The 16112-nt window shown below is 43.3% G+C and overlaps 3 protein-coding genes across 3 annotated transcripts; 1 reads left to right on the top strand and 2 right to left on the bottom strand.

Annotated features, from left to right (window-relative positions):
* Window positions 1-36: 36 nt before the first annotated feature.
* On the top strand, window positions 37-2754 carry LOC133929726 (uncharacterized). The gene is made up of 10 exons (XM_062376511.1): window positions 37-247; window positions 360-435; window positions 544-641; window positions 834-935; window positions 1021-1107; window positions 1189-1305; window positions 1444-1547; window positions 1800-1939; window positions 2084-2220; window positions 2318-2754. The coding sequence occupies exons 1-10, from the start codon at window positions 98-100 to the stop codon at window positions 2483-2485; spliced, it is 1179 nt and encodes a 392-aa protein (XP_062232495.1). The 5' UTR covers window positions 37-97; the 3' UTR covers window positions 2486-2754.
* Window positions 2723-9889, bottom strand: LOC133929714 (AP3-complex subunit beta-A-like). The gene is made up of 11 exons (XM_062376502.1): window positions 9545-9889; window positions 9351-9427; window positions 8333-8579; window positions 7644-8249; window positions 6995-7168; window positions 6414-6540; window positions 6225-6334; window positions 5187-5387; window positions 4118-5124; window positions 3745-3993; window positions 2723-3307 (listed from the first exon to the last, which is right to left on the bottom strand). The coding sequence occupies exons 1-11, from the start codon at window positions 9746-9748 to the stop codon at window positions 2965-2967; spliced, it is 3345 nt and encodes a 1114-aa protein (XP_062232486.1). The 5' UTR covers window positions 9749-9889; the 3' UTR covers window positions 2723-2964.
* A 2744-nt stretch (window positions 9890-12633) lies between these two features.
* LOC133891174 (expansin-A7-like) lies at window positions 12634-14299 on the bottom strand. Its single transcript, XM_062331895.1, has 3 exons — window positions 14009-14299; window positions 13591-13909; window positions 12634-13228 (listed from the first exon to the last, which is right to left on the bottom strand). Exons 1-3 carry the CDS (start codon window positions 14151-14153, stop codon window positions 12919-12921), a joined length of 774 nt encoding a protein of 257 aa, XP_062187879.1. The 5' UTR covers window positions 14154-14299; the 3' UTR covers window positions 12634-12918.
* Between the last annotated feature and the right edge of the window lie 1813 nt (window positions 14300-16112).

Below are 16112 nucleotides of genomic sequence, written 5' to 3'. Positions count from 1 at the left end.
GGCCCGAAACAATATCTCCTCGAATCTACGTAATCAGCAAACAGAGCCATCCACTCTATCCATCCCTCCCTCCCTTGTCTTGAAGAAATTAAAGGAAATGGCCGCGCCGCCGCACGCGCTCGCGCGCGCGCTCTGCACCCGCGCCTCCGCATCCGCCGCACCGGCCAGGTCTCAGGCGACTTCCCGCCGCGCGCTGCTCGGCCTTTCGGAGCCGGAGCTCCGGCAGCTCGCCCTCGACCTCGGCCAGGTATCCGCCCCATCCCGAGCACCTTTCCCGCAGTTTCTTGGCTCGGCTTGCCCGTTCTTGAGTTGCCTTCTCCTGCATGCGCTCACGGTTGCACACGCTTCCACTTGCGCAGCAAAGCTACAGGGGGAAGCAGCTGCACGACCTCCTCTACAAGTCCAGGACCAAGCAAATCCAAGAATTCAACTACGGTTCTCTTCCACTTCCATTCATGCACGCCCACTGTTTGTTGTTTTGCTTCGCTCACCGGACCAGTGGTTCTTGATTTTATTCAGTCGATTTTTGTTGCGTTTGCGCAGTGCCCAAGGTGTTCCGGGAGGCGTTGCTTGGCGCTGGGTGGAGCGTTGGCCGCTCGCCGGTGCACCATGCCGTGACGGCCTCTGATAGCACTACCAAGGTGACACTATGACATTATTTACACGCTTCTAAGCTTTGTTCTCATCTACTGCGTTGAGGCGCATACGGCAAGTTTGGCACCTGTAACCTGAGCTTGCCCGTTCAGTAATCAAATCAGTGCATTGAGTGTGCGATACTAATAAGCGTGCTGGGACAATTAGTAGGCTCACAACTCTTCCCTTCGTCTTTGTAGATACTTCTCAAGTTGGAGGATAACCGGTTGATCGAGACAGTAGGGATTCCTGTTGATGATGACAAAGGCTCGTCCAGACTCACTGCCTGTGTTTCATCACAGGTGCTGCGAAACCCTACATTGGGCATTATTATTTAATCAATGGGTGTGCATGTTTCCTAGCTTGAGACTAGTGATGTATATGCAGGTCGGCTGCCCCTTGCGTTGTTCATTTTGTGCCACGGGCAAGGGAGGGTTTGCAAGGAACCTTCAACCACATGAAATTGTTGAGCAGGTTCTCTCTCAGCAGCTTCTATATCTCTTGACCTTGCAATAAATATCGCTTTACTCAAGATCTTTAATTCGGCCCTTGCAGGTATTGGCCATAGAGGAGAAGTTCAAACACAGGGTGACAAATGTAGTGTTCATGGGGATGGGTGAGCCCATGTTGAACCTGAAGTCAGTTTTAGAAGCACACCGATGCTTCAATAAGGTCTGTTGACAAGTAGCTAGGCTGTGCTCCTTCTTCTCTGTCAAATGTTGTATTGTGGCTTATCGTAAATTGTTTTGCATACCTTTAAGAAGAAGCTGATATTCCGTTTGTCTTGTCAACATGAATTCCTACATTCAGGAACTAAAAATTGGGCAAAGGATGATGACAATCTCCACAGTAGGTGTTCCTAACACAATAAAAATGCTAGCATCTCACAAGCTTCAGTCAACATTGGCAGTGAGGTACATTATTGAGAATACAAACCTGGCTTAATATACTCTCAGTCTTTGCTTGCATTCACCACATTTCATTCTTAATGACTAGTTTCTCCTTCAAAATGCCTTCCCGGTTGACATTGTCGAAACTCTGAAACCTATTGTATTTTACTGGAAGTTTTGGTTAAACAGTGTTTCTTGAACACATAGGAACAAAGAAGCACATGCAACACTATTCCTGTAATTTATGACTGACTAGTCTGTTGTATTGGAAATCAGCCTGCACGCCCCAAATCAGAAGCTGCGGGAGACAATTGTTCCTAGTGCCAAGTCATACCCCTTGGGAGCACTAATGGATGACTGCAAGAATTACTTCCTCGAAACTGGACGCAGGGTATCCTTTGAGTACACTCTGCTAGGTACTCGGATCGTACCTTCACACTGTATCTATTGACTTTAAGAGAACAAATTATTAAACTGCGTTATTGTTTCACCTATTGTCCTTTTGTGACACTTAACACCTTTTGTGATACTAACATGCCTGAACTTATTTTTCTCGCCAGCCGGGATTAATGATGAAAAGGACCATGCCGAAGAACTTGCACAACTTCTTCGTACATGTGGAGGTGGTTATCACGTGAACCTAATTCCCTATAACCCAATTGAAGGCTCTGAGTACAAGAGGCCCTATAGAAAAGTGGTATGTTTTTTCAGTCTTTTCTTATGCAAAAACACCTATTAAGAAATATAAATATTTCGAAGCGAGTTTTGTACGTTCATGTTGTTACACTGTATAGGTTCAAGCGTTTGTTGACGCATTAGAAGCCCGAAAGATAACCGTCAGCGTTCGACAGACCCGTGGGCTAGATGCCAATGCGGCTTGTGGTCAGCTAAGGAATGAGTTCCAGAAGAATCCACTGCTGGAGTCGTCACCTTCCGTGGAGCCCAGCCTGATACCTGCTTAATGAGACGAGTGCAGTGCGAGTTCATTTCTGTTCCTGCCTCGCACCGACACCACACTGTAAAGCGGATGGACTGTGATGCATCATTCATTTCAGGCGTGGGATGTTGGGATGGGAGATTTCCGTTTATTTGAGATCATAGGTATTGTAACTAGTAAACTCATAGGCAGCTAGAGAATTTTGGATTACCTAGATGTTGTGCCAAAGACAAGGAAAAAATCTGCTGGATTACCCATCGGATGCCATGAATGACAACTCGCAATTATCATGCTTGTCTCACATCTTACACAACAAATCTTTCTTACAAAAGGACGTTGTGAAGCCTCCCTGGAAGATGAGTGGAGAATGCTTTCGTAGTGATCCACTCCTTGACCTCAAATAACAAATAAACATCGGATATACACTCGGCATTTGCAAATAATGTACAACAATTTACACTGTGATATTTAAAACCGGATGCTAAAAAAATAACATTTAACGCCTCACTCTATGATTGCCACGACTTTGTTAAGGAGGTTTTGGACAAACACCGTATCTTCAGAATTCACCTTAGCAGTGAGATCCAGTGGTCCTGAGATATGTCCTTCCGCGACAATGGTAATTAGGCAAGGGTTTGAAGTGCTCAGAATTTCACTGCTAAATCTCCAGCATAAGCCCGAGGCATCATCAACGCTGAAGGTTAATGGCATATCCATCGAAACAAGGTGAACATTGGCGTTGCTTAGTATTTTTGATGCAAGACTCTGGGCTACCAGAAGGTTCTTATCAGTGTGCTCTGCACCCTCGGTGTGATCTAGCTTCTGAAGATGACCTTTGAAGGTGCACCTGTTGCAATTTCGTCAGATTAGTTATAGTGCATCGTCGACAGATGTAAGCAATGAAACATAATTTCATACGAAAAAAATGGTCAAACAACTAGTCCAGCAAGCATTGAATGAAAGAAGGAACAAACATAAATAGATACATGACCTGGGCTAGTTTCGTATTGTGGTTGATGGATTATCCTAACGAGTGAAATTGATAACAGGTGATTGCAACCTAGCCTCTTTAATTACAAAAACCATCAGCAGATGTTTTGATGTCAAAAGAGCATGTTAAAACCCAAATGTTGAATCTTAATAAAGACCAGTATCTGGTAAAAAAACTAGCATCATCTAATTAGTCCTCCTCATGTTCCTTTATTTTTCTTTTACTACATAACTGAAATTCTTGTAGCACAAAAAGACGTGTAACTCAGCGAAGATAGGTGGAGGCTTACTGACCTTCTAGCATACTCAAACATGCCATTCAACTGGTTTTCCTTGCATAGGAAAGCATTTAAGTCCATGGGTAGTGGCCGTACAAAATAAGCAATATCTGGGTGAAGTTTTGCTGGATGCCTTTTCCCGTTGCAAAGGACAGACAGCTTTAGGGGCAAGAGATGGTGGTGGAAGTGGACCTGAAGAATCATCTTTACCATCTGTTGTGGAGCCAACGAGTGTATCTCTTCCACAGGAACAATAGTGGGGATGCTGCAGGTAGAGATAATTAACATATATGAGCTGAGAACTTGAGAAGTAATATAAGTCAAGCTTAGCATCTAGTCATATAAATGATGTTACAAAACAATGAATTACAGATGAAGATGATGCATACCTTGCAGATCCTTCTGATGTTTGGTCCACGCCATCCTCACTACTAGAAACCTCTTCAGATTTAATGGTTATATCTGTTAAATGGTGTGTTGTAACATTCTCAAAGTACAAGTCTATGCATATTAGCAAGCGTGATCTGGGTGATCTGGGTGAAACCTCGGATGAGAAGGCATATAGAACACTTAAGCCATTACTGTCAGATGAGTCTAACAGTACATGCAATTTGTGTTTCCGCTCAAAGCTGCGATTAGTAAAAGAAACTCTGGCAAATGATGTCCGTGTAGAATCCTGAACAAGTGGCTCAGCAGGAGCCTCATCAAGCCATGATTCCAGGGCAGACTTAGACATCAACTCAGTCAAATCAGTAGATATCAGAGCTGAGAAATTTTCCTCAGCATTTCGACCTGTCTGGCCTTGCTCTACACTAGCATCATATATATGTACCAGTGGAGTATCATGATTAGCTTCTTGACGCTGACGGTTATGGTCATCGTCATTTGAATATCCATCAGATCCAATGGCATCCCTGTCAGATAAACCAGCACTTTCATTCTCTGAATCATAAACAGAGCTGCTCTCATATGTTGAAGATCCAGATTCAGTGTCAGAATTATTACTTCTGGAAGAATTGGCTGTGCCTCTGGCTGGTTCCATGGTCTTATAAGTTAATTCCATACTCTGAGGCTTTGGAAGTGGTGCATAACCAGGAGCAGCATGAAGAACAACCTGCGAAAGGGAACCTGGAAGAAATATGCGATAGTTGCTTGCTAAATGAGATGTTGGCTGCAACTTCCCATAAAATATATGATCAGCTAGCTCTTTACAAATATCGCCATTCTGTGGTTGACATGAGGATCCTAGATGAGTCATGTAGCATGACAAAAGTCTTGATAGTAAACGAGCACGATCACGGACATCATAACTCAGGTCACATGTAGCCAACTCAATGACATATGCAACTATCCTTTTGAATTCTTCCATGTGTTCTTCTGGAGAATGTATTATAACCTGAAAAACTAAAATTATTACTAATCTCCAGATAAGAGATAGAACCTTAATTTAGGATATACCTTGGCAGAAGCATTTAGGATTTGAAGCTTTGTTTCAACCACATCAGCAGCAAAGGACCACGCAAGATACTTGAGAAGAGCAGGAACTATCTTTGGAATGAGACCTCCTTTGGAGCTATACTCCCCAAACAACCAAATAATCAAGGATCGTGCCGCGGGCTCCTTAATTTTGTCCAGACTGCGAACCAAGCGTATAATCACCTTCAATAAAGAAAAAGTTTGTCGAAGATGTGAGAATGCAATGTCAAGAAGAGAAAAATGGAGGATCCTCTGTAAAATAATTAGTGCAGTTATCAAATAAAAATATGAAGTTGGAAAAAATGCATCCAAACAATAGCAGACAGTGGCATTTATATTCTATATTTATTCTTTCATACAGTCCTAATCAATAATTCAATGCACAGTATACCTTGAAAAAATTATTATCAGATTGATGAAAGAAGTTAACATGGAATAAAAATCTGATTTTCATAGGCAACAAATAAATAAACAGCAAATTATTTGAATTGCAATGCTTAGAATGTTTAAAGGTCCTTCACGCTTGAGTAGGCAAGCTATCACTAACAGATGGCTAAGACTAAAAGGACTAGTTGTTCACACAAGGTGATCCAGGAAAAACTGAAGCATAAGTTGTACAATACAACCAAGATAATAGGCACCTCTAAGGCTGTTCTATTGGAAAAGCGCCACAAGGTCAAATAAATGCAGGGTTCAAATTGAGAAGTATAAAACAAAACACAAGTCATGTTCCATACAAATGGATATGAAACGGGATAAGTTCCTGAGTCCCTACGATGGATGGCAAATGAATAAATAAATAGCCTAAAAAACCAGGATAAGCGCGCGTGCAGGAAGCAACCGATCAGAGATTCATTCCCTAAAAACGAAAAACAAAAAGAATTGGCAGCATGGTTCAAACTTGTGTTTAGCTTGGGTGTGAAAATAATCATCTTGGTCACAGGGGAAAAAAACCAAATGAACATGAAACAAATATGTGGAATTACAAGACTGGAAGCATATAAAAAAATTACATAGTACCTTTTCATGGGATATTGGATCCATTTTCACTATTGCTTTGATAGACAAGATGGCTTGAACCAAAACAGCATCTTCTTCATCAAAGTGAACCGAGTCACTAATAGATGATTCTGTAATTGATGAAAATAAATATATAATTTTCCAAGAAGAATGATTTACTGCAAAATATGAAGAGAAGGAAATTATTACCATAAAATACAAGTGCCAAAAGTCCCTCAAGGCAAGTGGAGGCAATAGAGGGAAGCTTCTGGGCGCACAATGCAATAGCAGCAACAGTATCCGCCACAAATTTCCTATCCGGATCTTTGATATAATCCTAGCAGCAAGAAAAAAGAGTACCAGAAACATGCATTAACAGAATCACAAATAACTATCGACTAGTTTGTCTAAATCAGAAAAAAAATCACCACATCGTGGATGGACAACAATACTTCAATCCTGCAAAATTGACTTTAACTTGCCATTTGATTCTAAGAGCCGTTTCCTGGATGATCCCCAAGAATGCATTTTTAAAGCACTTGACGTCAAGCAAAGCACAAAGCTACAAGTAATGTCCAGAACCACGCTCGAATTGTAGTGGGAATGAAACAAACAAAGCTAACATGATTTTCAAAATAATGGTGTGAGAACATATCATCATTTTGTGATCTTAAGATTTAGCAAAAGGTCAACTATAGATCTTCGTGTGAGAAGCAAATACAACATTGCAACTCACAAGTAACGATGAAAACTCAACTGATATAACGTCCATTGCGGCTACAAGCAACTACCTGAAATTCTTCAAAAATGGCTGGAATAGATGGCTCTGTGGCGATAGTGGTCAGTATTTCAAGCTTCAAAGCCCTAGTCTGGTATGGGTCTGAAGCGTTTATGAAGAAGTCTTCATAGAGCGGGGCAAACAATGATGGCATTGTCTTGGTGAAAACTAGTATGTTGCCAAGCATCTGCAAGAGCAAAAAACAGGCGTCCTCAAGTCAAGGTGAAAGCGAAAAAATGCATGATGAAATATGATTAAACTCTTGTATCTGCCAGGAAAGAACTTGATGTTCGATTCACAGGGCAAAACTAGATGTTCAATTCTCAAGCTTCATCTAACACAAAGTTGTATCTGCTTGTCTGTGCTAAGTTCCAAAAAATTACAGAAATAGAAAGCAAGCATTGAGGATAAACTGAGGGGAAGTTACAATCATAAGTTGATTTTTGACACAAGTTCATTGTTATTTAAAACCAAGATTGAGACATTCTTCAGATGATCTAATCAAAATCCATTGGAAGTATCAACAAAGGCCTATTGATGAACTAATAGAATATGCCGTTAAACATTGTTAGAATATGCCATCAACAATTTTTCTTGGCTTCATAGTTGCTCTTAGTTGAAATCAAGAATATGAAACTAAAAAGGAAGTATACAAGGAGTACCACATATGCTGCATCATGAGATGACCGTAGAGTAAACAAAATTGGGCCAACAATTCTCTTCAATTCCTCAACAGGAGCCATGATCCAATGCACACTTGCTGCTGCAAGTATGACTCCAGTATTTCGACTCCATAGAAGAGGGGATGTACATTTCAAAAGAATTGCAATATCATCGTTGCTATTAGTAGTGACAGATGAAAAGCTCAGATTATTGTATTCTCTGTCATGAAATCCTGAATATTCTTCGATGTAATATCGAAACAACATGATGTTTGGTATAGTACCACAAACCCCATTGCCAATAGTATCATGTTGGGTGGACATGCTGTCAACAGGACCTGAATCCCTAATGCCATGGATCTCCATAGATAAATTTGAAGCAAAAAGTGTGGAGTCCTTCACCAATCCGTGTCTAGCTACTACATATCGCAAGAGGATCTCAATTAGAATAATCTGAGTCCATTCTTCAATATCAGGGAGTGTCTCACATAGCCTCCGGAAATGTTTTGATATTAACGCTAAACCACTTGGACAAACTGACTTAAATGCAACAGCAGCAGCTCCCACTACCCCAGGGGAATTGTCAGCGAACAGAATATCAACAATCTGCAACAGCATTACACCAGGCTTCAGATACAAGTGATATGCAGGGTAATTGCATAGAGGAGAATAGGTTATACTAGACAGACCTCCTCCAAAGTCGTACTTTCGTCTGGAAGCAAGTCACACAGCTTACAAAGTGCATAGGCAGCACATTTTCTAACATATGCCGATGGATCCCTGGAACATTTCTTTACAGCAACCAGTACAAGTGGAGCAACAACATGTAGTCTAATACCAGCCATAGTGCGTAGGGCCCAAGCCCTGACTAATGGGTTTATATCTGATAAATCCTTCTGGAAAATGTTGATAGAAAGAAGGGCTTCATTTTGGCGCCTGAAGCAATAGGAGGAAAAACCGTGAAAGTCAGTTTCAACAGCATGTCACAAATTCATGATCACAGAAAGCCACAAGCTTGTTATCCAAAATTCAACTATTTGACCGAGATTTAGAGGTAGCATAATCCCTGTCTACTACATTTGAATTCGAAATAACAGCAAAAACATAGTCTAATTGAGGCAACACTGAACTTGCTAAAGAACAGTTCACAGTTCTATCCAGGGAGCTCCAAGTGGCTGTGGAGGATAAACTCCTCCATAATTAGCATTTCAACCAAAGTAGCATCCGCTTAATGTAAGGATAAATCTTGTTTATAGACTCAATGAAAACGCCATCATTATAACTACCTAATTTGTTTATAGACTTACTGCACCTCAATATATCTTGGGGCTAAATTCCGGATTTATCATCATCCGTTCTCATTACTAGCTGGCCACAACACAATTGACAGAAAAGCTCTGTGAAAGAAGCAAAATTTCCCCCTCCTTTCCCTCCCGAAAGCCCATTGCAGCATCTTAACTACCACACTCAGTGAGCAAAGCACTGCTTTTCTGTCACTGAAGAAGCCTAATGGAGCGATTTGTAACACAAAAACTTTGAAGCAATTGCTCAAGAAGATGGCAGCTTTTTCTTACTGCACTCCACAACTTATTAACTGAATCAGCAGTATCCTTACTGCACTCTATTACTTATTATACAGCACCCATAGTTACTCCAATTCAATCAGAAGCGGGAAACAGTAGGATACTAGGAATTGAGGAGGCTTACTTCTCGGCGTAATGGAGGAGATAGAGGTAGACGAGCTTCTTCACCTCCAGCGATTGCGACGCCACGTTCTTGACCACCTGAGGATAAACCACATTCTCAGCCAGGATAAACTGAGCACGAGCCCAGCAGGAATCCTGAAGGAACAGCAAAGAAGCGGATGAATCAGGGGAGGGGAAGGGGAGGCGACAGGTGACCTGCGGGAAGAGGTGGGAGACGTCGACGCCCTGGGCGAGGAGGGCGAGGAGGCGCTTGAGTGCGTCGACCTTGTCGGCGTCGAAGCGGGAGTCGAGGAGAGCGGGGATGGAGGCGTCGTCGGGGTCATCGTAGAGGTGTGCGTCCGTACCCATCCGCCCCAGCGCCCACGACGCCGCCGCGCCGCTCGCCTGAAGCCCGAACATCCTTGACAGAATAGAATTCGGCGAGGTTGCCCCGGGCCCGGGGGGGAGGTGTGGATCTCGTGGCCGGCCGGCGACGTGGGAGGAAGGCCGGTGTGGACCGCAGTGTCAGTGAGAGTGGGAGAGAGACTCCTCCAAATCTGCTTCGTAGCTGCGTAAGCGTATTTCTGCCTTTCGCCTTCTGACTGGATTTGGCGTAGCCTGAAAAAGAGTTATTTGTGTTATCAAGACACGGACACGCACAGCCCGTTCACCTTTGTTTTTTGTGTTGACTGGATACATGCTTGGTTGACAAGGCTAGGCTAGCTGCTTGGATGGATGAGCATGCATGGCTCACTTTTGGTTCTCCAGATGTCACAGGACCAAGATTTGGGGCATAAACGACATCACGCAATGCAATGCAATGCTATGCTATGCTGATATCATCATCGGTATAGCTGGTTGTGTAAACATAAACGGTGAAACACTTGCTAATGAATTAAGAGATCTAATCTTTGTTGTATATTATTAAAATTATTAACATGCGATGGCTCATAGTTATTAGCTGAACCTATTATATCAATTCGACCGTAATGATTATTTATCGGTATGCTAGTTTGTGACACATTAGGTGATGCAAATATTACTGATGAGTTAGGAGGTACAAATTCTTGCTGCATGCTATTAATATTATTAAAATTCGATGTACTGGCATTATTCAACATGGTATATTGTATACCATTACCACCATATAATCTTTTGTACAGTACTTTCATGATTATAGAACCCAGATGTAGCATCATTAACATATCTATTTAATGTACTTGCAAATTGTACCTCAGGCGTGGCGTAGATGGATGGCGTGATAAAGTTGTTGGAGTTGATCTCAAGTTCATATTGCGACATGGCTGAAGAAGTCGATTCCCCAGCGGACAACAGCCTGGCACAAAACCTCCTACGACAACAGTGTAGTAGAACGTAGCATGCGAGAGGACCAAATCCTCTGAACGTAGCAGCGGCGTGCACGGAACAGCAGGCACAGAAGCACCGCTGATCAGCCCTGAGGCCTGATGCGGCAGCGTCAGGGATGAAAAAAGCAAATCGATTTGATAATTGGCTAGGGAAAAATTCGACCGTACTATAGCCGAAAAAATCGATCCCCAGCGGAGTCACCAAAATGTGTTAGCACAAAAATATGGATCCTCGCGCCAACACACGAGCACCTCATGTGCAATCCGTAGCACCACGCGCAGGGCGTTCAGTAACCGAGATAACTATTGTACTTTCACGGCAACGAGCGACCGATTTACGAGCAAACCGGCAAAGGATAACTAACCCGGTGAGCAGCACCTGGGAAGCCCAGTCAGGCACTGCGATGACGGATCTTCGTCAGCAAATCGCACCCGAGAGGGACCCTGTCAGGACACGGTTAGCTGGCGGCTTGCCCGAACAGGACTATAGGAGCTAGACAAAAGCAGGCACAGAAGCACCGCTGATCAGCCCTGAGGCCTGATGCAGCAGCGTCAGGGATGAAAAAAGCAAATCGATTTGATAATTGGCTAGGGAAAAATTCGACCGTACTATAGCCGAAAAAATCGATCCCCAGCGGAGTCACCAAAATGTGTTAGCACAAAAATATGGATCCTCGCGCCAACACACGAGCACCTCATGTGCAATCCGTAGCACCACGCGCAGGGCGTTCAGTAACCGAGATAACTATTGTACTTTCACGGCAACGAGCGACCGATTTACGAGCAAACCGGCAAAGGATAACTAACCCGGTGAGCAGCACCTGGGAAGCCCAGTCAGGCACTGCGATGACGGATCTTCGTCAGCAAATCGCACCCGGGAGGGACCCTGTCAGGACACGGTTAGCTGGCGGCTTGCCCGAACAGGACTATAGGAGCTAGACAAAAGACGAAAGATAATGTAAATTATGTTTGATCGATTGGTTGATGTCCTCAATCGACTATGACTCTCTCATATTTAAAGGGCAGCAGGTCTTGCCTGTAAGAGATCAGAACTCCTAATTCAAACCGAACGAGATTTACAGATATGATTCGGTTATGCTTACTTGATCTCCAAACTTTCTATAACAAACATATATTTCTTATTTGAACATGTAAAACTCGTATATATCTACCCGAATACGCTTTAATGTAGTTTGACATTCTTAAATTCGATCAACTCTTCTATTTGTCCGGAGACCAACTGCAAGAACAAACCGTGATCAATGGTTGTTTGGTTATTGGCCATGACCACTAATCTTGTGTCACTAGTCTGAAATCACTATTCACTAGTTTAAGGTCACTGTTCACTGATCGGGAATCACATTGGTGAGAGGTTACTGTTTATTGGTCATGTTACTGTGCATCCGGTCGTGGTACTGTTTATCTAGTCGCCTATTAAACCAGTCGTCGCTGCAATGACCACTGTAAATACCAAATCTTAACAAACAGCAAGCAAATCACAAATCACATGTGTTTCTACTTCATTGGAGAGATAGTCAAATTAACTCTCCTCTTCGAACAAAGTTTGTCTTACCTAACATTACCCAGCAAGGCTAGTGGGCAACACCCGCAAGCAAATTGCACCAGCAAGCAAATTACATTACCATGCAAAGATAGTCAAATTTAGTTCTTTTTGTGTTGACTGGATTGATGCTTGGTTGACAAGGCTAGGCTAGGCTAGCTGCTTGGATGGATGAGCATGCATAGCTCACTTCTGATTCTCAAGATGTCACAGGACCAAGATTTGGGGCATAAACGACATCACGCAATGCAATGCAATGCAAGCTACTACATCTGTACATTACTTTGCTTTGCATGGTATCTTTTAATCATGTAGAAATACACAAAGACAATTGTGTATGTATTCCTTGAATCACGATTGGAATCACGGTAATCTGATATAGCCAGTAGTACAGTGCATTCTTTTCTTTTGGTCCTGCAGCCACTTGAGCAGCTCGACTACTCTTTACACACGAGCAGCAAGACAAAGTACATCAATTGATCTCATCAGAATATCTGATCTGATCACCAAACAACTCGATCGATCATATATATCCTGTTTAGAAATCAGAATAGGGTACTCCCAAATCCTACCAATACGCACCATGGAGGCAGAGGCACTCATAGATAGTAGATATATACTATACTATATTCATGCGCGAGTTGATGTGACGATCCATCAGATCAGACCCTGAAGTTTTTGCCGGCGAATGTCTGCCCGAAGTGCCAGCCGGGGCCGGCGACGTTCCAGGAGGTGACGGTGCGGCGGTCGCTGGCGGTGACGCGGAAGGAGAGCGCCCCGCCGACGAGGATGGCGTTGGACTGCCAGTTCTGGCCCCAGTTGCGCGCCATGGGCAGCCACGCCGTGTGCGTGGCCTTGACGCTAGCGCGGACCACGTCGCCGGCGCCGGCTACGTTGGTGATGAGCACCAGGTTGAAGTACCGGAAGCCGTTGATGCTGAACCGGATGCCGCCAGACCTGCGGCAAGGCACCCTGCAATGCATGCAGTTCACACCAGCTACTTCAGACATGATTCAACTCAACTACTTCCTTTTTCTTTTCTTCAGACAGTTGTAGGGCCGGCCAGGTGAAAGAAGGCTCAAATGATTACTACGCACAGCACAGATCGACAAGCAATTGTTTTTTACGATCGATTAGAACAAAATAATTAGCAAGGGAACAAATTAAAATACATCCTGCGCATGCAACTACTGTATCGATCATCTGCCTTCTCCTGCTCCTGCTCGTGCAGGCGCAGCACAGCTCAGTCGCTACTCCAATTTATTGATCTGTATCTGGATCTGGATCTGTATGTGGAGACTGAGCAAGGGATGGAATACACGCAGCGCACGCACCTCCGGTATGTGACGGGGACGATGCCGGCGCGGTACTCTGCCATGCGGAGGAAGACGGGCATGGAGAGGTCGAAGTGCGGCCGGGGCGGGTTGCACCACCCTCCGGCGTCGGAGGGCAGCGCGTAGTTGGGCGGGCAGAAGTTGGTGGCCGTGATGTGGATGGAGGGGCTCCCGGGGTGGCAAGACCTCGAGTCGCCGGCGCACTTGATCTCGAAGCAGGCGCCGCAGCTGAGCCCCTCGTCGAACAGCGCCGTGCTCAGCGCGCCCGTCTCCACGCCGTACCCGGCGCTGTACAGGTTCCCGTACCCGCAAGCGCCGCCTGCACCCACTCGCCGTCGCCGATTCAGCTCGCGCGTGTTCCATCTTCCATGGCATGCAAAATAAAATGTATGTAATGCAATCAGGAGGCGAGGCGTACCCATTGTGCCGGAGGCGTCACTGCCGCCGTAGAACGTAGCATGCGCGCTCTGCCACGGCCCGCCGGTGTAGGCGCCCGTGAAGCGGGCGGCGGCCGCGCCGGTGAGCGCGAGGAGGAGGGTGGCCACGGCGAGGGCTCTGGACATTGTGTACGTTATCGATCGATCGATCGTGGGGGAGCAGGGAGCTAAAGCTGGACGGACTCTGCTTGCTGCTACTTATGGAGTGGAGTGAGTGAGAAAGGAAGAAAGAAAGCGATGTGAGAGATCGAGAGGCTGGCTGAAAAGTAAGAGACGAGATCGAAATAATGGGTACGGTGCAATCTCGCAGTGCAAAGTCTTCATTTTCACATGCACGCGCGCCGTACGGACGATATATATATATATATATATATGTATATGTATGTATATATATATACCCACACGCACGCATACTATATGTTGTATATCTATTATGGATCTAGACGTACTGTAGTTTACTATTACGTTACCTTATAGTTATAATAAAAAATAATATAGTTACGACTCACATGATATGTCAACTACTACAAATATATATGTTCGTAACTTGGTACCTTATCTAGTCGTAATTATAAATTTTTATCATGTGATTGTAATTAGGTCACATCTGCGTATATCCCTAGTTACGATCTAAAAAGCAGTATAGTTATTATCGTAACTGTTTTTTTCATGTGATCGTAACTTAACTATTTATACTGTCGTAACTAACTATTTTCTTAGTTGTAATTGTGATTGCAACTGAGTCACCTCTGTGCACATCCCAGTTACGATCTAAAAAGCAGTATAGTTGCTATCGTAGCTGACTTTGTTGTCATGTGATCGTAACTCAATTATCTGTGCTGTTGTAACTGACTATTTTCATAGTCGTAACTGGGGGTGGCGCAATAGTAAACTACAATACTTCTCGTAATTATACACTTTTTATCATGTGATCGTAACTCACCTATATGTGCCGTCATAACTAGAGTGGTGCAAAGGTGATTGCAGCAACTGAGGGTGATGCAATGTAGTTCATTGTTGCGCCTAGACGCAGAATATATAACCTCTACAAGCCCGGAGTGCTACTAACATACCTACGGAAAAACCAAACAAAAAAATTCAGTAGCATTTCCTCTTAAACTAGAGGTATAATTGAGTAAACACTATACAGAGATAAACAAATATCATCATACTAGCAGTAGTAAACATCCTGCAAACGAGGAATAAGCCTCGATCATAAAAAAGTACCACGACAGGTCAACCATACAACAAAAGCATCTAAAGTCCGTTAAAAAGGTATCACAGCAGATAAATCAAAAGATAAGGGTTTTGTGCAAACGGTATACAACTACCCATCTAGAATGCTCGCCATCAATTCAAGCCGCACCTGCAAATATAGCAAGAGCAAGATTCGAAAATCTCAGTAAGTGAATCATTTTAACAAGCTATTTAGCTACTGTTAATTAAACATTCATCTTTAACAATAATAATGAGCTGAACATGTTAACCATACCCAAAAAAACATAATTAAGCCTGTCAAAATGGCAATAATCACATACTATCATCCACTAGTAATGATTCATCGTATTAATATAAAAAAGGGTATAAAAGACTTCCTTACAGTATAAAAATGACATCGAAGTGATTAAAGTGAATACATCCATATAAATGTATTTGTATGCATATGACATGCTCCTACTCACCCTTACTCCTTTACGGGTAACGTATGACGCTGTACTAATACAGTCGCAATCATAAGCCAGCGACAAAACTTCCAATGCAAAATACAATGCTTATGATATGCTTCATGCATAGCTAATAACATAATCTTGAAGATATGCATAATACTTTCAGAATTACACATTACGATAAAGAACAACTGCAAAGCGACGTGTCTCGCTTCCTTCACTTTTTAATTCAAGATTTAAGTAAACTTCAGATAAGTAAATATTAAGCAATAAGCTCATGCATAAACGAAAGACACAACTTTCAACGTAAGTATATACTTCATTCTTCATATACGAGGAATACGAACAACTGCGAGAAATAAGATATATCCCCATTCTTTACCTCATAACCTAGGATCGAGTCTTCAGAATGCGGTAA

This window comes from Phragmites australis, chromosome 1 (genome assembly GCF_958298935.1).
Source record: "Phragmites australis chromosome 1, lpPhrAust1.1, whole genome shotgun sequence".
Taxonomy (NCBI): domain Eukaryota; kingdom Viridiplantae; phylum Streptophyta; class Magnoliopsida; order Poales; family Poaceae; genus Phragmites; species Phragmites australis.
The sequence above is the reverse complement of the archived record's forward strand: the minus strand, read 5'-3'. Positions and strand labels throughout refer to the sequence as shown.